Consider the following 27142-nt stretch of genomic DNA (forward strand, 5'->3'; position numbering starts at 1 on the left):
TGAAAATGCTTGTGCAAAAAAAATGTTCTTTCAACTTGAGCGCAGATTTTACTTCATTCCATTTTATGTTCGCAATTTAGCTTAAAACGTTTAACTGCCACAAAAGTTATATGGCGAATATATTTTTAGATTGCTATTTTCGGACATCGGACATTCGAATCTATTCTTTAAATTTAATAATTTAATTCAACAATAAAAATAACTATAATAATAATATTAATAATTCAGCTTTCTATACTTATCCAAAAATTTGCAATCCTAAAAAAGATTAAGCTTTGGAATAAATCAAATTCTTTTTATAAACATACCATAAAAATTTTCATAAAAACATAGAAATATTTTAAGGCTTAAGGATTGCAAAATATATATAAATGTACTTTAGATTGCTGTTTTCGGACATTTCGAATTTGTACTTTTAAATTTAATAAATAATAGAATTATTATTAGGATTGCAAAATGTTTTTCACATGAATTTTAGTTTTATATTTTTAAAGATTTCGATTTTGTTTATTGAATTTCATAAATTATGCTTATAAAAAATGTATTTATTTCAAAGTTGAATATTTTTTAGGATTGCAAATTTTTTGGTAAATGTAGAGAGTCCAATTATAAACATTATTATTATTAGAGTATTAATGCTTACTCAATTTAATATCTATTAGTTAAAATTTCGAAACTAAACTTTTTCTATAACTGCAATATGTTATGTGTCCTATTTCATATTTTTATTTTCCCAAATATTTAATCTAATTGGAAATTGATTCATTAGCTGAAGCTCAGAGTTGTGCGCTAAAAAGTATGCTATGCAAAACAATATCAGATAATAGTGAAAATTGGATTACGTAGAATCATCTATCGGACTTCTCACGCCACTTGACTTGGAATTGTGGACTTGGCACTCCCAGTTATGCGTGTTTATATGCTAAATAGCTGCGATTAAATTACATTTCAATGTCTGTTTTGCTGCTGGCCAGCTAACCTAACAACTAACCTCAGATAACATGACCAATAGGCGGCGGAAAGCGAACGGAAAAAAAGAAAAACAGGTGCGGTCTGTTTTGTCAAACAATGAGCAAGAAAAACAACACCAACAACAACAACAACTCGAATTAAATGTGACCGAAATTAATGAACAAAATGGCCAACTATAAATTAGACGCGGTCCAATTTATGCAACAACAACAACAACGACACGGAAAAGCACATTAACAATGGCTGCGGCTAAATGTAAGGACAATTTATTTAATTAAATGCGCAGGCGAAAAAAATAAACACAAAGGGCAAAAACAAAAACACCAAACAGAAAACAGAAAAAAACAACGGGAAAGCAAAACCAATGCTGAAGCAATGGCAAAATAGACATAGCCATAGGCATGGGCAGAGAAGAAGGAGGGGGGGAAGGAGTATGCTCAAAAAGGCGGGCCATGCGGCGGCACGTAGTCACCATGCTAAGGAAGAAGCAGCAGCACAGAGGCAGCAGGCTGGCAGTCCTGTCTCTCTCTCTTACTCTTCTCTTCTCCCTTGGCCAGCGCCATGCAAAGGCAAACGATGAGTCATGAAGGTCATGACGAAAGCAAAGCAGCTGGCAGCGACGTCGACGTCGATGTTAACGTCAACGCCGAGCCGAGCCGACAGCAGCAGCAGCAAAAGTCGCTTTGATTAGTTATCGTAACAACAACAACAATGGCGCAAAAGCTACATTTCTGCTTCTTCTCCTTCACCATCACATCTTGCTGTTGTAATTGCTGCTGTTGTGACAGGTTGACGACGCGCCTGGCAGACATTTTGGCAGCGCGCTCTCACAAAAACACAAACACGACAGCGAGAGAGAGAGCTACAACGAAAAAGCGGCAAAGAGAGGCGCGCTTGGAGAGCAGCAGCGGCGGCCGCTATGAAAAATCAATTTCGCAATGTTACGACGTCGATGTTGACGCTGACAGCGACAGCGACGCAGCCACCTGGTACTGCGATGTTGTGTTTGTTTGTTTGTGTTTTTGTTTTTTTTTTTTTTGTGTTTGTTTTCGAATTGCTGCTGCCTGTGTGTTAATGTTGCTCATTAGTCGCAAATGTTGCACTCTTACTTTGCTTACTGCATTCTTGATTAAGCGAACACAAATTGCGCTGCCTATGGTCAGTCTAATTAAAACTAAACGTAACTCGTAATTTGTCATTTACAGTTACGGCAGAGATGAGTCAATGTGCATTTGTTTTGTTCTTCTTCTTCTTCTTTCACTCACCTCTTGTTCTTCGTGTTCTGCTTTAGCCCACTTTTTCTTGTTGATATGTGTATGTGTGTGTTTGTGAAATCACTATGTATGTGTGTGCGTGTTACTTTTTAGCAACGTAAAAAAAAAACATCAACACTTTTCTTGATTTGTCCGCAAATAACAACAAAAAAAATATTTAACAAAATGCACGACGAAACAACAACAACAATTGTCACTTTTCTTCTCGATTTTGTAGCTTCGTTTTCGGCTTTGCACTTTTACGTTTTACTTTTCGCGCGCTGTGCTGTGCTTTCATTCATTTGCAGTTTGCATTTGCAGTTTCTCAATTTCCGTTATCGCTGTCACACTTGCGATGCTGCTATTGTTGTTGTTATTACTATTATACACTGCGTGTTCGTCAGTATGTGAGTGTGTGTTTTGTTCTGTTCTGCCGTCGTTGTCGTTCTTCTGTGTGTTTTTATGTGGCCGGCGACGACGACGACCACGAAACGCGCTCTGCGTTGGCGTTGCGTACACTGCAAAGGCTGCTGCTGAACTGAAAGCAGACCTGACACGCGGTTGCCAAGTTAGCTCAGCTCAGCTGCAGCCTGCTCTCCACACTCTCCCACACTCTTGCACACACTCGCTCTCTCTCCAGAGCTCTCTCACATTTCTACTCTCCTGCTCTAGCTAAAGCTGGCGTTTACAACAACCCCCAAAAGCTACGGCACGTGTGCACGACCACCATACGGCACCCACAACAACAACAACAACGACAACAGCAACAACTACAAAACAGCGACGACAACTTCAACTACAAAACAAGCTACGATGTGTCGGCGAGAATAACAGCGAAAGCAGCAGCACAGCAGCAGCAACAATAACAACAACAGCAGCTCAACCCTGCATTGCTATGCCGGTGTGACGTTGACGCTGACGCATACGTTGGCGTCTGCGCAGTGTGCACAGCTCGACAGCATCGCGGCTTCTCAGCCGCAAAACATGCACTGCTAGCAGTTATGCAACCAAAATTATTATTACACAGAAACAATTATATAAAATGCATTTAAAATGCAGTAAATAAATGAAATTAAAATTTTATACTGGTTTTTCATAATAATTATGTAACTCAATACCAAATGGAAAACAAAAAATTTAAATTATGTTTATAGAAATTGAATAATAGAAATTTTTTCGTAAATTTTCCTAACAGGAATGAAATATGTTATGTATATGAAAACAACATTAATATTTTAAATAACTTCATACACTTTCATAATACGAATAAAATATGTATATCAAAACAAATTGAAAATAAAAGTAATTTGCAAAAATATTTTAAATATTCTTTCTCTATTCAAAAAATGTTTGTTTAAAAAGACAACAGATGTATCGATCTATATAGATCAATGATTCTTCAGTTCGTCCATAAACTTTCCACAACTATGGAAAGTTGTGCGTTTACTTCGCACACGCACTATGCTCAATGAAAACAGAGATGAAGCGAGAATGAGAGAGTAAAAAAGCACAAATAGTGAGAGCATCTTGCACAGAAATAGAGAAGAGAGAGAAGCTGGTGGCTGTTGGAGAGAGCGAAGAGCGGAGAGCGTAGCATGCTTTTATGCGCTTTGGCTTGCCACTTGTGTAATATTGGCAATTAACTAACACAAAATGGGGTTGATTTTTGAATGGATGCGAATGCGAATGCGACTTTCACAACGAATGCGATGATGACGATGTTGACGATGACGCTGATGATTATGACGATGTTGATGCTGATGTTGATGCCGATTTTGATGAGGATGCTGATGTTGGGAATGGGTCGGTAATGTTGTTGAGTGCGTTGAGTCCGTTGCTTATTTGCGAACGCTACGCGAAAATGCTTGATGGCCACAAAAACAGCAGCTTGTTGGCTATTTGGCGAACCGGAAGCGCATTCAACCGGAACATTTTTGGTGAATTTGCAAAGCAATTGGTTTTTCGTCCGCCCCGCAACGGAAAAGTCAGATGCCAGGTAACGGAAAAGTGGACAGAATGGGGAAAGGTGAATTGTCGCAGACATTTGGATAACTCAATTATGTGGCAAAGTCTTAATCATGCCACTCGCAACAACAACACGCACTACGTGTGTCAATTAGCAGCTGGAAAAAGTTGTAAAGAAATTTCATGGCTTAACACCAGGTGAGCTCCCTTTCTCCCTCTCCCTCTCCCTCACCCTCACCCTCACCCACTTCGCTTGTACGTTTCAATTATTTTTAGCATGCTCCAATTTTGTACTGACCAAAGCGAAGAGCGAGCACAATAAATCATTTGATTTGTACACTCTGAACCTGCAACTTGAAGCGTTCCCCCGACGACGACGTTCGGTCTGTCTTTTATCCCGCTGGGGTCGTGGATCTTGGACCCCGCCCCCCAAGTCCAAGCCCGGACACGTGATGTGCGTGCCTTCCGGTGCTAAATCAAGGCAAACGTTTTCAAATTGTCTTACCTGCCTTGCCATAGTCCATAGTTTGTTCTTACCCGGACTTCTCTCGGGTCTTCTCTTCTCTTCTGTTCTCCCCAGTGCCCACTCCAATGTGCAATGTGCGCATACAAACGGAAGCAACTGTAGTTAATATTTATGGCGATTTAATCTTCTCACTTGAGCGCTGCTCAGTTAAGTTTGATAGACACCCTGGCCTCAGACTCCACACAGACTCCTGGCTTCCAGCTACCAGCTGACCCTTTTTTTTGCCCCCCCTGCTTCTCTATCCCTTCTCCTGCCACCAGAACAGAAGCAGTTGCTTCTAAAGCTCCTCAGTTTGTTTGCGTGTCCATTTAATTTCCGCCTGGAATTGCTTAATCAAACAGAGCAGAGCGTTTGCTATTGGGGATCTGAGCAAATCGCCTCGAATTTCGCATCTCTATCCCCCTCTCTGTCTCTCTCTCTCTCTCTCCTCGCTTAATGAGTAGTTGTACTTTTTTTTAAGGGGGGTTTCGACATTGACTTTGGCCGGGTTAAGCCTCCAGGGCGACCAAAAAAGCAAACAGAAAGTGCATTAGCAACAAATTGTTATTGTTGCCCAGGCGGCTGACTTTTGTCAGCCACTGTGTGCAAACACTGAGAGAGAGAGCGCTATGTGTAACTAAGGGGGATTCGGGATTCACCACGCACTGGGAATTTGTCAGATCGCTTATCTGACAGCTTCAACGAAATCACAGGCGTAAAACCCGGTAAAAACTACAAAATCACATTTATTTGTTTTGGATTAATCCAACTGCAAATATCGAGAAAACTAACAAGTTGTAAGCGTATATCAGTGATTTTCACTTTCTGGAGAAATAAAGTTATTAAACAGAATCATAAATTCAATATTTGTTAGAATTCTGGAGTTAAAAAGCTAAGAATCATAATTATAAATGGAATACTTGTTAGAGTTCTGGGTGTTTACAAAAGATAAGCTGATTAAATTTAAGAAAACAATCCAAGGAACAATATCACATTCAATGCATTTTTTATGCAGTTCATTAAAGATTCGCTGCGAAACTACATACATATTTAAATAATCAATGAGATATTTGTTAATACTATACCACAAAAATACTTAAAATATACCAAAAATATACCGTTTTGAATAAAAGCAAAACAGCGGGGTATTCATTAAAAAAAAAAACCAAATAACCACAATAATACTAAAAATATACCATATACATATATGTGGTAGTAATACATTTAAAATATACCATAGAGTGCAAAATATACCAGAATCTCAGCCAAAGCATCTAAGACCCGTATTAATTACGCGTTTTTACGCATACAAAAGTATTTTTTAAATTATTACATTTTTTATTCGCTTTCAACGCAATTTGCGGGAATCATAAAAACTATAGTTATTGTCTGAACCAAAAATAGCTTAAAAACTAGGCTAGTTATTAGAATTTTGTCGATTTAAAACATATAACATATATCTATCTCTAATAGTCTATGAGAACTAGGTTTTCATACAGACGGACGGACAGACAGACCGGCATGGCTATATCGTCTTGCCTGTTGACGTTGATCTTCATGAGGTGATGCTTTCTTCTGCCTATTACATACATTTCATAATACCCTTCTGCCCTATGGGTAGCGGATATAAGAACTGATGAACTTATTATAAATCACAAAAAAAGGATTTTGTGTTTTAGTGCTCAAGAATTGTCAATAAGCTTCGACTATATTGGTGAATTTGCAGTTGATTGAACTAATGAACCTTTCGACTCCACTTTCAAAGCTTCCCCTTCGATTGTGTAGTGGAGATTGAGAGCTTATGAGGGATCATATCAAGAGCTGAAGAGTGTAAGAAGTGCATATGGAACAAATTTGCATAGAGGGCGATTACGAGACAAAGCAACTGAGTGTGAATGGGGAAGAGTGAGTACTTTTATTCGAAGCGAGGTCATATTGGTCTACCTCTCTCTTTCTCTCTCTCCCCCCTCTCTCTTCCTCTCTTTCTCTTATTTAAATTAATGGCACATAACAATTTGATGCGCTTGACACAAGTGGCAGGAAGCAAGAAGACGTTAAACGCTGCGTGCTTTCCTTTCGCTTTCGCTTTTTTACTTCTGCTTTTGCTTTTGCTTTGAATTTTTGCTTTTTTCAATTAAACAAATAGCTGAATTTGACATTTTCTGAGCTCGAAAAGAAAGTTCAAAGGCAAATCGTAGGCTAAAAAGGAAATGACGACGCAACGTGGCGATAACAACGACAACGAAGCAGCTGAACTTCGACCTCACTTTCCATTCCCCTCCCCACTCCTTCTACTTCCTCTGCTTCCTCCCCTTCCTCCTCTTCCCCTTCCTCACCCTCTGCCATCGACAGCGCTTATCGAGTGTTGTAGCAACTTTCAACATTTTCTTTCACTGCTCCCCCTTGTCTGCTTCCTCTGCCCCTCCCTTCTCCTTTCCCCTCACCTCTTCTCCTTTCTTTTTGCTTGCTTCGTGTTTGTTTCTTATCAGTGCATTGCCATCGACAATAACAGCTGCAATCGTCCTGCTGCCTAGGCAAATGTTTGTTTCCCTTCCTTTCCTCCTCCCCCGCGCTCTCACCCGCATTTTCAGCACTCCCCCCTCCCCCGCTTAAGCGATTACACACATTTATGGGTATAAACATTTCTGCAATTTCTTCAGAGCCATCTCATGATTCAATTAGCAACAGCCCAATGCGCTTAGCTGGGCGTGTCTCTTGAGTTTTCAATTGAAAAATAACAACAACAAAGAACACAATATCAAAAAAACCCAACAAAAATTGATCAACAAATCATGAAAGATGAATAGACTAAGAAGATACCCTGTAAACTAAATAAAAATTGATCAACAAATCATGCAAAATGATTGCACTAAGAAACTCAATAAAAATATTGACAAACTTCGTTCAACAATTCAAATTGGAAAATTTAAATAACTATTGAAATTTTAAAATCTGTCTAGGCAACTATTTCGACATCTCATTACATTTTTCATTATTTTAGATATTTTTCTAAGAAACTTTTCATATTTAAATGCTGAGTGTAGAAACTAAGAAGAAAGATTCAGATATAGAAACTATTTCAGCTGCTTAGAAATATTATACTTTTAAGATTCCAAATACACTCTAAACTTTAAAGATATCGCAGAACAACTATTCCCATATCTCATTAAGAGCACACTTAAAACACCCCACTAAGCAAGATCTTGCGATTACAGGGTATGCAAAGCAAGCAAAGCAATTATCTATCATAGCCAGTGCCTTGCCCCCGTTTTTGCCGTTCGTGGCTTGAGTTATAGCCAAGAGGAACAAGTTAAGCAACTGCTTGTTCCCCTCTCTCTTCACCACTCCACTCCCACCTTGCTATCGCTATCTCTTTCGCCCTTTTTGCATCGTCAGTTTGTTAAGCTTTCGACTAATCTGATTTAATACAATTTTAATGGCTAAGAAGCATCTAAAAATAACTTAGTTACCACACAGCGCACACCAAAAACGAAAAAGAAAAAAAACAAAAAATAAAGAAAAAGAAAAGGTGTTGCAATGGAAGATAAACAAAATCCTGGACACTCGCTTCAGTTACCCTATGAATATTGCAACAAGGATTAGGATAACAAAAATGTAGCATATGTCAAGTAGAGAAAAACATTTTTAATCTGTTCAAAGAAATGATGAAAAGGCAACTAAAATAAACGTAGATAACAATGCTTGATGTTCCTAAAAATTCATATAGATGTAATTCATAAAAGTGTATAAAATATAAAGAAATTTCAATAAACTTTTATGAATTTGTATTTCAATTCAAAAAAAACCTAATTGTAGTCAAAATTTCTGAAATTTCAATAAACTTTTGAATATTTGTATTTAAACTAAAAAAAACAAGTGAGACAGCTATAATCGAGTATGATCGACTTTAAGACATCAATTTTCAATAAAACCATATTCTAAAAATATACCGAAAAGGTACTAAAATATACTGAATGTTATATTCGGTAAATATACCATAGAGAAAAAAATATACCAGATTGCCAGCAGAAATCTACAGTCAAGTGTGCCCGACTGTGAGATATCCGCTATACATTTTCAATACAAAAAGTATACTAAAAATATACCGAATTAATATACCGAAAAATAGGAATATGTCATATTTGGTATACTGATATAGAACTACACATTTTTAGTAAAACCATATTCCAAAAATATACTGAAAATACTAAAACATTCCGAAAGCTACATTTGCTACATTGAAAAAAGTGAGTGTAATCGACTGCGAGATACTCGCTACCCATTTTCAATAAAATTATATACCGAATATGTATACCTAAAAAATACTAAAATATACCTAAGGCAATATTTGGTATATCGGTTTAGTACTACATTAAAAATATACTAAAGAGTACAAAATATACCAGATTCCAGAAGGTATTCTTTTTGCCATACTTCAAATATTTTGTATCTATTTGCAAAGCGTAGAAATTTAAGAAAAGAAACTCTCAAGTAAAGTTCAACTAATATACCTTAAGAGCGAAATGGCGATTCTAAAGCAAATGATTATGAGAATAGAATCTATTTGCGGACTGTTGCATAATGAGCAGCTACAAAACTCGGAACCCAAATCGAGGCATAATCCAAAAGTGTTGCTCAAGTGGCTTAAAAAAGAGTTGCACAAGACAACTTTGTACAGTCATTGCCAAAAGTATGCATACACAGACAGTTGCCAGCTGTCAGTGTCAAATTCATTGTAAATTACAAGTTCATTTGCGGCTACTTTGGCAATACAGTCCATCCACATCCGGTCTTAAGGTCTTAAGACTTTGCTTGAGCTGCATAAATTATATATAGAGGAGCAGGTCGAAGAACCGATTTTGGATGCTGCTGCTGGCTGCAGTTCAGTTAGCTCGTAATGAAACTTAATGATGCCCCATTAGCGATGAGACGCTGTCCAGCTAACTGTACAATATGCATTTTGAGGCGCCACCGATGCGCGAAGTTCACAAAAAAAAAAAAACAAAAAACAACAACGGAACAGCGAAACATGAAAGAAGATTGCACTTGTCTTTCTTGTGTGTGAGGGAGTCGCAAAAAAAAAAGAAAAAAAGCGCCATTGTCAGAGTCAAAAAGACAATGAGATGGAAAGATAGCTGATGGATGGATAAAAGACCAAGGTTAAAGCAAGAGCAAAGAATGCAGCGTTAAGCTGATTGAATAGACGGATTTGAGTCAAGTGTTAATACTATTAAAAGAATTTTATGAAAAATATAATACAAAAATATTTAAAATTGATTAATTTAACAAAGTTTGCACATAAAAGAAATTCTTAAATAACTTTTACAATTTCAACAACAAAATGAAAAGGAAGCCTCAAGTTAAGTCAATAAATATAAATATATAAATATTCCATAAAGCTCAAAATAAATGTTGTAAAAAAGTAGAGTATATGAAAATTATAAAAACAAAATGGTACAACTTACATGAAGTACATAAAAAGTATACAAGTAATCTGAAAAATAATATAAAATATTGGATATATTAATTAAGAGTAGAGTAAATAAAAAAATAATATGAATAAACAACAGTATAGTATAAATAAATAATAAGTATTACGAATCATATAAAAACCAACAAAATTAATACAATCCGTTTTAATAAAATATACCAAAATAACGTACCAAAAAAAATTCTAAAATATGCCGATGTCTATATTAGAAGTTCGAATGTGTTCGACCATAAAATAATAAGAGCAAAAATATGTGAATATAACTACATAATATACCAAAAGCTATATTTGGTATATTGACATACATTCCATTTCCATTCCATTCTTGCTTTTTTTTAAATACCATAATTAAATTAAAATATACCAAAATTTACACTTGGTATACTGCATTTGAAGTATTCACGCATGTTATAAATAAAACATAATCATAATTCAAACTGAAATATACTAAAAGTTACATTTGGTATATTGATATACTAGTACATTCTGATAACGCGCGTGTTATGCGTTATTATTAAAATACCAGACATAATTATAGTTCAAACTAAAATATACCAAAAGCTTTGTTTGGTATATCGGTATACTATAACATTTAAAATATACCAAAATATACCTAATTCTCAATCAAATCACTTATCCTATTGAAATATACCAAAAGTAATATTTCGTATATAAATATACTACATTCAAAATATACAAAGCGCTTGCTATTTTTAAAATACCAAACATAGTTATAATATATACTGAAATATACTAAAGGGTATCGTTGGTATACCGATATTTTGAAACATAAAATATGCTAAATATACCAAATTATCAATCGAAATATACTAAATGCGATATTTGGTATATTAATTTAATACTAGTTTTAAAATATATTGCTCGCTTGCTATTCAATTAAAATAAATATTTTAAGACTTCTTCGACCTCAAAATGAATCTCATAAATACATATTTCCCAAAGTGCGTAGAACTCAAAATGCCAATTTGGAAGAGTTCGATGAGGCAAACCTACGATTAATATACTTCGATATGAACTCAAAGCGCAACAGTTGATGATTTGAATATACCAATGCTATAATGGAATGGAAACGTAGCGATAATTGCAAAGAAGAAGACAACGGCACTGAGAATTGTGTGAGTTAATCAAAGAGGGGCGCCAAAAGAACAAAGCGAACAAAGCTGAACTGAGTTGAGTTGAGTTGGGTTGAGTTGGGCACGCGTTCTCAATGTAATTCCCTTTGGGGCGATTGAAATCACCATTCACCATCGAAAAAAAGAACAACAAATAATGATGATCAAACAAATAATGAGAACGACGATCATGAACTCGAATGTATGTTGATGATGAGCATGATTATGATTTATTGTTGAGCTTCACTTTTCACGCTTTTATTTGATTAGTTCATCATCATCATTAATTATTATTAATTAATGAAGTTGCGTTTCGTTTATCGACGGCTATTTTTAATAACTACAACAAACAACAAACAGCAAAACAGCAACATCAAAATCTGTTGTCATTATATTAATAATTGCGGATATAAGCCGAGTTTATACCTAACTACACAACTATTCATTGTTCTTGTACAAGTTTATTTCTTTTTCTTTTTTGCCACCTCGAAAAAGTTAGTTCTCAATCTCGTTTCAGATTCTGTTCTTTTCTCTTTTTTTGGTTCCGTTTCTATTTTTATGCCAGCGGGAAAATCCAAACACTACACTTACAGCAAAGTCATCCTCATTCACATCGTCATGCATTCCATATCAAATGATTTGACAGAAATCTTCTCTTCGGGTATGCGAGACTATTCGATGAGCTTGCCAAAAATGAACTAAAGATTGGATTTCAAAGATACGACGCAAACTTCCAATCGATAAGAGTTCACAAAATCAACCAAAATGAATGTGGATTTAATAGTGTTTTAGCACTAAGCTGAAATCTGTTATATAGAAAATATATTTCTATTGCAATCATGGCATATTCAAGCTGAGAACTTTGAAATAGTAGTGCGGCAGAAAAAAAACCGAACAAAATTTAGTTATAACAGTTGATACATTTTTTTTTTTTTAATTTTAAAAGCGCTGCTATTTCAAAGTTCATAACTGCAAGAATTGAAAGAGGATAACTTTTTAAACTTGAATTAATTTTAAAGAAATGTTCGATCGGAATTATAAAACTTCGACGACGTCTAATTTAAATAGTTTGTACAAATATCTCACGAAGTTTAATTAGAATTTTAATGAATACTTTATACCACAAACTTATTGAAGACCTTTTAAGGAATATAACACAAATTTCTAAATAAATCCAATTGCTAAGCATTCGCCTGTTGACATTGAGCTTAGTTGGCGATTAAGACACTTTAATAAAGATTTATAAATACAAAAATACCATAAAATATCAACAACAAAAATACCAAAAATAAAACAACTCAGTATTAAATAAGATGTTCGAATAAAAGTTGTATATAATACTTTCAACCGAAGAAAAACTTTTATACATTTTATAAGAATTATTTAAGAGCAAACGTAAAAACGAGTAAATGTAAAGCATTCAACCAAAATCCAAGTAAAGTTCATTCAGAATGAAGAAGAAACTCAGTATTAATTACGAAGTAAAGTATTCTATACAAAAAACTTCTAAAAGAGCTTTTTAAGAATACAATAAAATTTCGAAACAAACCCAATTGCAATGCATTTATCAGTTGGCTTTAAGTTTAGCTGCGTCAGTTGGCGATGAAAACATTCCTAATAAAGATTTATAAATAAAGAAAATACCAGCAAAATACCTAAAATGGTGGAACTCAGTATTAAATACAATGTGCTAATAGAAGTTGTATAGAATACTTTCAACCGTAGAAAATATTTATAAAAATTTGAAAGAACTTAGGTATAAACAACTGTAAAGCATTCGACAGTTGGCTTAGAGCTTAGATGAGGTAATTGGAAATAAAATATCGTCATTAAAATACCATAAAATAACAAAGAAATATACCTAAAATGAAGAAACTCAGTATTACGATGTTCGAATACAAATATTCAATTCAACTTTCAAACGAAGGAAAAATTATTTTCAATTTTATAGAGCTATATAGAGCCGAGTTAACTGGCGATAAAATACCGTCCACAAAATACCAACAAATATACCAAAAATTAAGAAACTCAGTATTATATACGAGGATTAAAGTTGTATAGAATACTTTCAAGCGAATAGAAATTATATACATTGTAAAGAACTAAGGTATAAGCAAAGATTTTAGGAAATGTAAAGCATTCACCAGTTGGCTTAAAGCTTAGCCAAGTTAGCTGGCGATGGAAACATTTCTTTGACGCAATCAAAAGCAGAAGTTCTCTAAGACAAAAGGGCAAAGAAAAAAACGAATCTGAAGAGGGAAATGTTATGGCTACCGTTTACGGATTTGCTTCACGCGCAGAACATCGTCAAGTTGTTTGTTGTGGCCAAGCCATGTTTGAAGCGGCACTTTTAAGCCCGATTGTAATGATGGCCCTCAAGTGAGTCAAAAAAAACAGAAACAGAAACGAAACGAAAACAAAAACACTCGAGCTGTGAGAAGCGAGGCGAGCCGGAACTCCAAAGCGCTCTAAAAACATGGCGAGTGTTAATGATGGAATGCGATGCTATAATTAGTTAAAGCCGCTAAAATGTGCTCCCCCTCCCCTTCCCTTCTCACCCCTCCCTCCCATCTTGCCACACACTCCCTTTTGCACACCCTTTGAAGAAGTTGAAGAGTCTTTGCATTAATTACGTACAAAATGAAATTCGAAAAATTTGAAAATTGCAAAAAGCGTTTTGGTGCATGTCAGCATTTGGCTAATTAAACGGCCAAAAATGAACAGCAGCAAAACGAGTTGAAAACACACACACACACACACACACACACACACATAAAAAAGAATAAGAAGCAATGCGAAACTAGCTGAAGAGAAGAAGAGGTAGACAGCAGACAAGACTTGAACAGAAAACAATTAAAATTGAGCATGACTCCCAAACTCTGAGCTCTGAGCTGAGACTATAAAACCAAAGCGTCGCCTTCCAACCACAAACAGTCGAGTCTTGCCTCTTCGTTCTCGTTGTTGTCGCCTTTTTTTGTTGCCTTTTTTTTTTTGGTTGTGAGTTGTCAAGTGAACTAAAGTGAAGTGTTTCTGCCGCAAAAGTGCAAAAGAAGAAGAAGAAGATGTTGCATCAACGTGTTGTCCTTGCCTCCTGCCTGCTGCTTGCCAGCTTTTTGGTCGCCGTCTCCGGCGGACGCCTGCCCCAACGCTATCTGCCCTCCAATCAGTATCTGGCTCCCCAGGCTAGCCACAATCAGCTGCACTATCATGGCGTTAGCGGTGGCCAGGCAGCGCACAGCCGCATCGGTGGCATAGGAGGTGGCGTTGCTGGTGGCGCCTCAGCCTATGCTGGACAACATCGCCAGACGCCGCAGATTCCCATTGTGCGCAGCGACTACCAGAGCGATGCCAGTGGCAACTACAACTTTGGGTGAGAATGACACGCGATAGTTCCAAGGATAGCAGCGATGGTGTTACTATCGCTGCAACTATCGCAATTACTTTCAAGGCAGTTTCGAAAATCTATAGAAATAATATTGCTTAATGGCAAAACGATAGTTCCAAGGATAGCAGCGATGGTGTTACTATCGCTACAACTATCGTCATTATTTTTAAGGCAGTTTCGAAACCCTATTGAAATAATATTGTTTAATAGCAAACGATAGTTCAAAGGATAGTAGCGATGGTGTTACTATCGCAATAGAAATACTACAACAACTCAGACACAATTCCGCAAATTTAATTCTATTTCTAAGCTTTACTATCACTAGTACTAGCTCTTAGTTACTATCGCTACAACTATCGTCATTATTTTCAAGGCAGTTTCGAAACTCTATAGAAATAATATTGTATAACTTTCGTATTTCCACAACTTGAATTCTATTCAAACTCCTTGCGATTGTAAAATGCTTTACTATCGCTAGAACTAGTTCAAAGTTACTATCGCTACAACTATCGCAATTATTTAAAAGGCAGTTTCGAAGCTCTATATAAATAATACAGCGTAATCGAATTATATTTTGTATTGGTAACTTGCGTAATTAAATTCCATTTATTAATGTTTAATTTTGTAATTCCGCAAATTCGATTCTTTTCTTCACTTCCTCGCATTTGTAAAATGCTATCGCTACAACTATCGTACACTTTTAAAACACTTTAGCAAACAAATTTTCAGTCAATAAACTTCGAAGAAATATTGAACGCTTTTTGAAATAATCTGCCAGTTGCTATTAGCATCAATGTATTTTAATTTTATTATAAGGATAGGCTTGCTATTTTACTATGCGATATTATGGCTATCTACGCATAAAATTGTAAGGAGAGAGAGTGAGAGTCAATGGATGTCTTTGAAGGCAACTATATAGCAACCGCTAAACTCTAAAAGCATGCTGCTTATTAACTTCAAATTGTTTTTAAATCTTTATTTACTTTAAAAATGTCTTCCCAATGGTTCACAGAACACATACCAGCTATTTTCCTTGGAAGCATCACACAGATCTTTAAATTTCAAATTAATTCTCTAACACATCTATAAAGGAAGCAAATCCTCTCGAGAAACTGTTATGAAAGCTTTTACTTAAAATATGAATTAATCTTTAATAATTGAAATCTAAATCTGTTGAGCTTTCATAAAGAATTCGTTAGAGAAGTTTCGCTTTGAAAAGTTTCCAATTTAAAAATGATCTCATTTTTTTATAAATCTATTAGGTAAAAAATACTATAAAAATACCATAAGAGTACTATAGCATATTGTAGGGACATTTAAGAATTTTTCTTTTTAACATTTTACATTCTAAATTTTTATAAATATTACCAACGACTTCTCTAATTTAATTTGAACTCTTTGTGCACTTTTTGCAGCTTCGATACTGGCAATGGCATCCATCGCGATGAGACCGGCGAGTTCAAGGGAGGCTGGCCACATGGTTCTCTGGGCGTGCGTGGATCTTACTCCTATACTGGGGACGATGGCCAGCAGTATACCGTTAACTACAAGGCCGATAAGAACGGTTTCCATGCCGAGGGTGCACACTTGCCCACCTCCCCCTCGCTGCCCGCCGAGTAAGTTTGCTCCCCTTCGCTCCCTCTTTTTACTCTTAAATTACTAAATAAATCTCATCCTATGTTCTTTCCAGTCCTCATCAGCATCGCAGTGCTGCAGCTGCTGGCGGTTATCATGGCAATGCCTATCATGGTGCAGCCAGTTCTCCGGCGTCTTCTTCACGTTATCTGCCTCCCGGTTATCGCCAGCGCAGACATTACTAAGCAAAACAAAACAACAACAGATCTCCCCCGCCCTCAATTGCGATCGAATCGACCACAGCGCTCAATTTATACATAGTTCTATTCATTAAGAAATATACATACATATATTTTCTACCGAATGTGAATAAAGTTTAGTTGAATATTCCCCCGAAATATTGCATAAGAGAATTTTTTAAATTACTATTTACAGCTTGTAGTATATTTCGAATGTTGTAGTATATTCATATACCAAATATACGCTTGGTATATTTCAACACATTACTCTCTTTAACAAAATATTCTATTCTATGAAAAATATATATACATTTTAAAAGCATTTGCCGATATTTCTCAAAATATTCCGATTCATATAATAACACATTATTAATATCAAATATTCCAAATATACCTTATATTTTAGTATATTTTGAATGTTATAGTATATCGACATACTTTTCGATAGACTTTGCGGTATATTTTAACACATTACGCAAGCAAAATATTCCAAAACTGATTAGAAAAAATAGTAGATATTTCAAGAAAAGACGAAACAATTAGCAAATTGCATATGAAACTGAGGTAAGAATGCAATTTTCTAAATAAAAGATATAATTCCCCATTTTATTTATTATGAGCCACTTCTAAACATTTCCCATTATTCAAAAGAATAATACTTATAGATCTCAGAATTTAAATTTATATCATATGCCCAATATCTTCCAAAATGTTTCCATATTTGAAATACAATTTTTGCTTTTTCCGACCACATTAATTTAAATTTCGTATTATCCTCGCATTTTATAGCAATTCCCATTTTCTTTCTTCATCTAACTCCCTGCATATTTAGCGTATGCTCGCATTTTTCTGCCACAAAGTTAGCCAAGCATCTGCTGCTTCAAAAAAAAAAAACACTCATACGCCCTGTTGACTGTCGTCGTCATTGCGTCGTCGTCGTCTCCTGGCACGCCTCTTTGCTGTTCGATGTTTAAATGCTGCATGTTCTCGACTTTTTGGCAAAGTTTCATCGTCAGGCAAAAGTAAAACTGATTAATATGCAGTTAAGCAGCAGTTAAAACAACAACAAAAACACCAAAAGCCACAATTGGCCTCCCTTCTTCTTCTTCGAATTTGCCAACTTCTAAAATCAAAACAAGCTAAAAAGTTGTCGCACTCAACTTTTATTCTTTCAGCTGTTTTTTGTTTTGTTTTGTGTGCTTGGCAACTTTTTGGCCATTGTCGAGAACATTAATCATATATACGCATCCATATATAACTGAGAGAGAGAGAGAGCGAAAGAACAAGACCATAAAACCATCTAGATAGCATTTGCCATTTTCCATATACTAAGTGTAGTATGCATTCTTAAGTAGTCTGCATGCAAAAAGTGCAAAAAACGTGAAAAAGAGAAGTCTTAAAGATGCTGTCGACAATTGCTGCAAAATGCGAAATGAGCTAAACAATAATAGCAAACTTTTAGTAAAGTTATAATATTCTGACTAGAAGATACTCTGCAAACGATTAGAGGAAATTTCATTCCGTGAACTACCAAAACGTATCAAAACATTTCCTGGCATTGCATATTTATATATTAATTGACTAAAATATAAAGTAAAATTAGGGTTCTATGCCAAAATGTCACAATGTTATATCTTCTAGATCCAGAGATTGCCACGTAAACAATGTAAATTGATTTAGAATTCGTCAAATTTTAGAATAATCTATATTTTGAATGTATTAGTATATCAATATACCAACTAAACATTTCGGTATATTTCAGTTTTTAATCGGTATATTAATTTGATATAATTTAACTATAATATGAAGTAAAACGATATGCGAAATATAAATTTCAGTATACTTTAGTATGTTCAGTATGCTAATTCAGTATATTTTCAATATAGTATATTGATATATCAAATATGCATTTGGTATATTTTACCTATAGCATATAGTTTAGCGATATACCAAATATAAATTTAAGCATATTTCTGTATTTTTTTGGTGTTTGATTTTTACAGTAGTATATAATATATACCTAATATACATTTATGGTAGATATACTTCAGTATTTTTTGGAATATTAGTTTAGTATATTTTGAATATTGTATATAAATACAGTATATCGATATACCAAATATACATTTCGGTATACTCCAGTATTTTTGTGTTATTTAATTTAGTATATTTCAACTATAGTATTTAATATATAGTATATCTATATACCAAATATACGGCATACTTCAGTATTTGCTTGATGTATTAATTTAGTATATTTCAACTATAGTATGCAGTATATCGATATACCGAATATAAATTTCAGTATACTTCTGTATTTTTTGGTATATTTTAACGACAATACCGCAGTCTATAAACACCCTTTGACAGCATTCGCATTTCTCACAGAGTATTTTCGTTGAATAGAAAGACAAAAAAAAGTGCAAGAAATTGTCAAGTTTTGAGCATTGTCTCACCTAAAAAAAAACTTTTTTGTTCATAGAATTTTCCCTTAGCATCTTTAGCTGTCAGTTTCTCCCTCCATTCCTTACTACGATGATATTCTCCATTCAATTTTTTTTTTTTGGATTTTGTGCATTCTCTGCTCATTTATCGTTTCGTATTCGCATTTCGTTGATGTTAAACGACGGTCGCATTAATTAAAATTACACAGCATCGCATCGCCTGGGGGGCGTCGAATACTTTGTGGGGGGAAGGGGGGGAGAGGGGGGAAATCTTCATAAATTAAAAGGGCGCTTATGAATTTTATGAATTATATTTCCCCATTAGAAGCAGACATTGGCTCAGGCTCGAGGCGACAAAGGGAAGGCGAGAGAAAAAAGAGAGGAGAGGAGAGCCCGAAAGTAGGCAACATTCTTATTGAATTTCATTGGACGTCGCCTTCTGCAATCATTTGCATGCATGTCTGTGCATGTTTAACCACACAAGTTACACATGTACACCCTGCCCTGCCCTTTCCCTCCCCACACCCCACTCCCACATTCCCTTTCCCTTGCTGTCGAGCACTGCACTCACTTAATTTTATGCCAAAACAATGACACGCCATAAATTTAAACGGATTTGCGTTGCGCCTCGAGCAAAGCGTCGCTCACCCTCGCAACGCCTTCGTCGGGGGAAAGGGGAGGGGAGGGGAGGAGGAAGGGTGTGAGTGTTGTGCAACGCGCTTGTTGCCTCCAGGGTTGCCACCCACACACACACACACACACAGACAGCTTTGAACTTATTTTGCCAAACGAATTTAAAGTTCACATTTATTTTAATGTTTACTTCTTTTGGTGTCAAGTGTTGGACAGCCCTTAAAAGCGGTCTGCAAGAGCTTTTCCAACACTACTTTTCGTGACAGACGGCTTTAAACTTATTTTCTCCAACGAATTTAAAGTTCACATTTATTTTAATGTTTACTTGTTTTGGTGTCAAGTGTTGGACAGCCCTCAAAAGCGATCTTCAAGAGGTTTTCCAACACTACTTTTGCGTGTGTGTGGCAAATTAAGCAATTTTTTAAACGAGCGGGGTATTAAAAGTGTAGCGCAAAAAGTGAGAAATTTACCCGAGCACAGAGTTGTAATCACTTTGAATTTACATTTTCCTCCCCTGCAAAAAGTTTTTCTTGTGTTTTTATTAAGTGCTTTTTCTGCATTGGGCTTAAACTGCACTCTAACACTGACAATATACTGCGGAGCTTGCAACTGCCACAGGCTCAATTGCAAGCCCCAAAGACTTAAATAGTTGCAAAATTATGAGTTTCTCTGACATTTATGAACTGCACTTAAAGCCACGACGAGAGAAACAGAAAGAGAAATTTTAAAAGCGCAGACTGTAAACGTTAATTAGCTTATAAAAACCACTGAATTATAATTTAAATGTATTACTTCACTACACCACAAATATACCAAAATCCATATTTGGTATATTTATATAGAATAGCATTCATAATATACCATGAGAGATGCCTGTGTGACATTATTCTTAATATATACTGAATAATATCCAACAAAAATACTAAAATATACCAACATCTATATGTGGTATATTTAAAATATTACATTCAGGGTTATACCATAAAGTGTATCAAATAATAATACCACAAAAATACTTAAAAATATACCAAGTACTGAATTAGGTATTTTTTATAGTAATACATTTAAAATATACCATAGAGTGCAAAATATACTAGATTTATATATGCTTATAACATGTACTATAACGGTATACCAACTAAACATATCTGTTTTTTTTTCGGTACACTAATTTGGTATATATAATTGATAATACTGCAGTCTATAAACACCTTTTGACCACATTCGCATTTCTCACAAAGTATTTCCGTTGAATAGCAAAGTGCAAGAAATTATCAAGTTTTGAGCAAAAAAAAAGGTTTTTTGTTCATAGATTTTTCCCTTAGCACCTTTAGTCGATAGTTTCTTCCTCTTAACTGTGATGATATTCTAAAATCATAATAAATAAATAGTAATTTGTTTATATAAGCTTTGCTTCTTCCATTACTCTTCTCTTCTCTCCCTTCAGCTTATTATTCCTATCGATGCCATATATTTTGGCATTTTATTGCATTAGCTCATTGCTTAAAGCAGCCATCGTGACAGCATCTTTCATCTTTGACCAACTAACTATTCCAATAGGTTTACAAAGTTGCTTTCTTCCCCTCCCTCCCTCAATCAGCGTGACTCCAGCGGAAGAAGGCAAGTAACAAGTAGTAAGTAGTTAACTTGTGAAAGCTATGCGAAAACTTAAAGCCAAAAGACGTGCAAATAATTTGCCAAACTGGAGCAAAACTTGTACTTGGAATTGGCAGGGGGCGGAGAAGGGGTAGAGGGAGAGGGAGAGGGATTGCGTGCCTGTCAGCTAAGGGCGCCATCTAGCGGCGTGTCAGTCAGACTTGAAATTTACACACACACAAACACACATACACTTTATTTTGATATTGATATGGCAGTTGCACGCACAACGCTGCGCTCCACGCACTTGCCTAAAAGCTTCCCCTTCCCCCTTTCCCCTTTCCCCTCCTCCTCCCCACACTCTGCTGCGAGTGTGTGTGTGTCTGAGTCATTGTCCCTCCAGCTCACTTCTCACTTCTCGCTTCTCTCGTTACCCGTTACTCGTTACTCGTTACTTCGTCCCAACGGGCATCATTTTCATTAAAATTTTAATAGCCAGCCAGTCAGTATATATGTGTGTGTGTGTCTCAGTCCTTCCCTCCTCTCCCACTCCTTCTCATTCTCCACCCCTTTGCAACTGCCTGCCAACTAACAACAAGTCAAGTCATATCCATAACTTGTCTAAAACAATGTCCTTCTCAGTCCAATCTCAAGAGTCACTCAACACTGAAACTTCCCTCGTGCCATCGAAATTACTTCACTCTGTTTATTTTGCCACATTTTCAAAGCTAAGCAAATACAATGTCAGCGCAAAACGTTTGCGAAGAGTGCAGTAAAAGGGAAATAAAAAACAAGTGAATGCAAGAAAATAGAAGAGTATTTATCAAGTTCATTTTAACGTTCATATGACACAAGAGTTTGATAATTATCAAAGCTAAGCCACAGTTTAAAGCTAAGTAAGTAATGCAAAGTCAGTTGCGAATAGCACAGCAAAAGGAAAATAAAAAATCAAGTGAATCGAAAAAAATTGGTTATCAATATGGATTATTAAGTTCTCAAGTTGATTTTTAATTTGAGTTTCATAAATGTTAAAGCTAAGCCATATTTTTCAACGCCAAGCAAATGAAACCAGCTCAAAACGTTTACGAATAGCGCAGTAAAAGTCAAATAAAAAATAGATTTGACGAAACTAGCACAGTTTTAAATTATATTAAGTTGATTTTAAATTTGACACAAATGTTTCCTCAATATCAAAGCTAATTCACACTTCACAGCTAAGCAAATGCAAAGTCAATTCAAAACGTTTACGAACAACGCAGCAAAAGAGAAATAAAAAACAAGAGATTGGAAGAAAATAGAAGTCAGAAATAAGTTTATTTTAAATTTGACACAAAAGTTTCAAACGCAACACTTGAAAGCTAAGCAAACACAAAGTCAACTCAAAACGTTTACGAACAACGCAGCAAAAGAGAAATAAAAAACAAGAGATTGGAAGAAAATAGAAGAGTTTGTTTAAAATGAAAGAACATTGAAATTGTATTCTGCAGTTTTAATCAGCTAATGCGATCAACTAAACTTACTTTGAGGAGATCTTCTAAAGCAAGTTTTTGTTGACAAGGAATGTCTATAAATCAAGTTATAGAGACAAAAGCGAGCTTAAAGCTTTAAACGCGAATGAACCCTAAGAGAAACTTGTGGTTGCTGTTGCTGTTGCTGTGGTCGGAAAGAAGTGTCTGTCTGTCCGTCTGTCTGTTTGGTTGAACCGCAGCAATGAGTGGACACATATGTATGCAATAAAACCAAAGTGTAACCAAGTGATGAACGCATCGAAGGCGAATAAGAGCGAAAGGGGGTGAAAGGGGGAAGCGTGAAGAGGGCAAGGGGGGACAGTAAGAGATTGTGTAAAACGCAAACAAGAAATTCCAATAAACTAATTTGCACACGAAAGCGAGTCACAGCGAGAGAAACATGCGAAGGAAATGGAAATAAAACTCAGGGGGAGGGAAGCTGTTTAGAGGAGGGGAAGAGGGAGCCAGAAAGAGAGAGAGAGAGAGAGAGAGCGAAAGGGAGAGCTGTCGGGCAATGTCGGAATATTTGTGTATGAATTTTAAGCAGTTGTAAAAAATGCAAAGCCAATAAAAGGGATAAAATTGAAAAGCGCCACGACACATGGAGCAAGAAGGAAGGGGGAGGAGAAGAGGGGGAAGGGAAGGGGAGCGGGATCGGGGGATAACTGTAATTGTAACTGCTCTCGTGAAATATTTACAAAGTGTGTTCGGCATGGCGATAATAAATTAGCGTCGCGTTTCGTATTATTGACTGGATTTTGAATAATAACACACAAAGGAGCCAAAAGGAGCCGCAACAACCGACGAGGGGACTACCGAAGGAGGTGGTGAAAAAGTCGGGGGTGCAAGGTGCCTGAATCGAAATGCGAAGAAATGCGAGCTGGAAACCCAAGAGTTGCCATAAGGCAAGAAAAGCGTCTCAGCAGACAAGGGAACACACTCTAAGAGAGAGTGTGTGTGTGAGTATATGTGTGAATGTGTGTGTATCAATGTGTGTCTGTGTCTGTATTTCACACAACTCAGCACAATTGCGCACATAAATTTAATGCGCCAAATAATATGCAAGACAAGTGAAACGCATATTTAAGTTGACTACGACAACGACGGCGAATGTGAATGTGAATGCGAATGTATTCACATTCATACACTCACACTCGTATTCATACCATTCACTAGCAACTTCTTTTCGGCAGCAAGCTCAAAAAACTGAAGGGGAAACAGCAGAGCGTGCAAAAGTTTGCACAGTGTCAAAATACAGCACAATAATAACCACAAAAATAAAGCTTTAATGAGCTTTATCTTACGCAAAAGTATCAGTTTATGCTATGAACAAATACGAAATGAACTTGATTGTAAGCTAAACAATAATAGGCACAAAAAGCTTTAATGAGCTTTATCTTACGCAAAAATTTCAATTGAATTTGAGAGGAAGCTAAACATAATTCATATCACACTGTGTGTAGTAAGCTAAAGTTTCAAGATTATACATTTTACAGTGAATTTTTTAATTGTAGCTATTTAAGAGCTTTAGGATTAATAGAGCTTTAAAATTATTGATTTCACACCTAGGTATAAATATATAAACATTAAGATCTTCATTAGCTTTAGAGAGATATGTATTTAATATCTAAGTATTTCAAATGAACTTTCAGATTAGCCATTTTATTTTCAATTTTACAAATGTAGCTTTGCTTTCAGATTAATAGAGCTTAAATAATATTGGTTTCATAGTTATATATATGTAAAAATTATTCAAATATTTTCGGCTTTTTTTTAAGGCTTTTGTCCATATACTAAAATGATTTTAATGAACTTTAACATCGCCAACTTAAAAATATGCTAAAAACATTGCACTTGTCAAGCTCACTTCAAAGAGCTTTTGCAAAATAATAAAATCTAGTCACAAGTGAAGTGTTTTTAAGGTAATGCTCGGCGCTTATGTACCACTGTGGAGCTGCACAGTGCAGCTGGAAAAAAACTTGAAAAACTTTCTACTTTTTGCAACGTTGTTGTATGTACACATTTTTTTTGTGAACAACTTGAGATTTACACAAAATACATCGTCGCACACAAGTAGAGAGGAGGCAAAAGCGAGGGGATGAGGGGGAGAGGGGGTACATACATACAGCTGTGGACTCATTTGAATGTATTACAACAAGTTTTAGACGTACAAAATGCCAGAGCACAAAGGACACACACAGAACGATGTTGCCGACATGAATTATTTAGAACACCCAAGCGAAATGAGCGAGGGGTGTGAATGAGAAACAGCCAAAGAGCAGGCGAATGAGGGGGATGGGTAAGGGGGAGAGAGAAGCCCCTTCCACCTCTTCTACACATACAGTGGATACGTGTGTAATGTTTGATTAAATTTGTTGCCACTTGTTGTAGGTCGCTTTTTTGCGCCTGCAACGCGAGGCGTCGGAAATTAACTCGTTTTATTGCGCATTTCATTTAACGAGCCAAACGAGAACTACGCGAGGGGGTGACACCATGAAAAGCAGAGGGTGGGCCACTAACTAATTTCTCAATTGCAGTTTTGGGTCAAATATCATAACATATCTCTCTCTTGCAAGCTACCACAAATAATTCACAAGCATGGCGAAAATGAACTAGTAAGAAAGCTACAAACGAGTGTGCTCGACTGTGTGATATCCATTGAGAGTAAAAACGAAGCAGTGCGGTATTAATTTGAAAATATACCAAATTAATATACCGCAAAAATACTGAAATGTGACAAAGACTATTTTTTGGTATATTAAAATAGTATTACATTAAAAATATACCATAGAGTGCAAAATATACCGGATATACCAAAAAATATACCGAAAAGGTATTTTCCTAAAATATAAATAATTACTAATTACAACGAACAAATACTTAGAATACAAAATATACCAAAATACACCGTTTTGGATGCAAAATATTGTGGTATTATTTCTAAATTATACCGAATTTGTATACCTAAAAAAATACTGGATATACTAAATATAGTGGAAAATATACCATTTCGAATAAATACAAAACAGTGTGGTATTCTTCCTCAAAAATACTAAATTATTGCACCGCAAGAATACTAAAATATGTCAAAGTCGGCGTTTTTGGTATATAAATACATATACTTATGAATGGTACTCATTCAAAGTATAACATAGAGTGCAAAATGTACCAGATATACCAAATAATATACTAACTAACAAGTAAAAACTGTACCAAAATTTGCAACTATAGCTTTAAATATAACGCTTATTTTTCGATTTTGTCAATTTTGCGGGATCGAAAATGGGTGTGGCACAAAATTAAAACTAACTTGATCTGCCTGCAAACAGAACACAAATATATGTCTATCTCCTATATGTCTGCTTATTCAGACATGGCTAGATCGTGTCGGCTGTTGACGCTGATCAAGAATACTTTATAGGATCGGATATGCCTCCTTCTGTCAGTTACATAGAGGCACAATATTGTAATACCCTTCTACCCTAAGAGTAGCGGGTATAAAAAAGGCGCAAAATATATGGGGGCAGTGGTGGGTTAAGCCACGCAAGGCAATCAACAATTGTTGCATGAATAAACAGGCAGTGGTTGCTGCTGATTGTTTGAGGCTAATGATTGCCAGCACACAGATCACTGCGCAATTTTTCCTCCTCTCCAAAAGATGAGGAGGAGGAGGAGTGCGAGGGCGAAGGCGAAGGGGTGGGGGAGGAGAGGGGAAAGTTGGAGGTGGCTCCAAATTGTGCCATCAAAAGTAATGCGTAGGAGGGAGAAATTATAAGGGACAATGCCTGCCTGCCTGCCTGGATGTTTGTCGACAGTTGGGAGATGAAAATAGATGGACACGCTATGGAAAAGCCTATGGAAAGTGGGTAGGAGGAATTCAGTTACGACTGAAACAAATTGCAGCTCAAGCAAGGAGAATGGGAAGCAGATGGAAAGAGTTTCTTAGATAAGCGGCAAGAATGGACTTCATAACATTTCAAGACTTCAAGTTAAGGGAAGTCACTAAAGTGTAGTTGAATTGTAAAAGATGAATTTGAAATGACAATGAATAAAACAAGAAATAAAATCTTTATGACTTACTACTAATCTTAAATGAATAACTAAATAAATAAATGAATTCTCAACTTGAAAAAATGCCAAAAATAACTATTTTCACTAATAGCAAGATAATAAAAAAAGGTTTCAAAGTTTTGCAGGTGGCAGCCGCAAATGAAATTTGCCATAAATTTGCTTCACACAAATGGAATTTTGTAAATATTTATTGAACAGTTGCATTGACCCCTCTGGCCAAAAATTTCATTTAAAATAATTGCATTTGACCCCAAGGGCGTTGGGCCGCAAAAGAAAAGCACAAAAATAAGAAATCCCCAATCCCCCAAAAACCAAACCGGAAACCGAAGCTCTAACTCGCATATCTAATAATTTTAAGTCCACATAATTCAA

General features: G+C 35.8%; 2 protein-coding genes across 3 annotated transcripts in view; one reads left to right on the plus strand and one right to left on the minus strand.

Annotated features, from left to right (window-relative positions):
* Nucleotides 1-27142, minus strand: part of LOC117578256 (pneumococcal serine-rich repeat protein) — an 85209-nt gene that overhangs the window by 48795 nt on the left and 9272 nt on the right. Inside the window, exon 1 of one of the 2 annotated variants that reach the window (XM_052004936.1) lies at nt 2238-2297. The exons of the other annotated variant lie outside the window; for it this stretch is intronic. The gene's annotated coding sequence lies outside the window, so the exon portion shown is untranslated. Of the gene's footprint in view, nt 1-2237; nt 2298-27142 lie in introns of those variants that run through there. 2 annotated transcript variants of the gene reach the window in all.
* On the plus strand, nt 14259-16668 carry LOC117564538 (pupal cuticle protein 20). The gene is made up of 3 exons (XM_034243364.2): nt 14259-14689; nt 16120-16320; nt 16395-16668. The coding sequence occupies exons 1-3, from the start codon at nt 14382-14384 to the stop codon at nt 16522-16524; spliced, it is 639 nt and encodes a 212-aa protein (XP_034099255.1). The 5' UTR covers nt 14259-14381; the 3' UTR covers nt 16525-16668.

The sequence above is a fragment of the Drosophila albomicans genome, chromosome X, assembly GCF_009650485.2.
Source record: "Drosophila albomicans strain 15112-1751.03 chromosome X, ASM965048v2, whole genome shotgun sequence".
Taxonomy (NCBI): domain Eukaryota; kingdom Metazoa; phylum Arthropoda; class Insecta; order Diptera; family Drosophilidae; genus Drosophila; species Drosophila albomicans.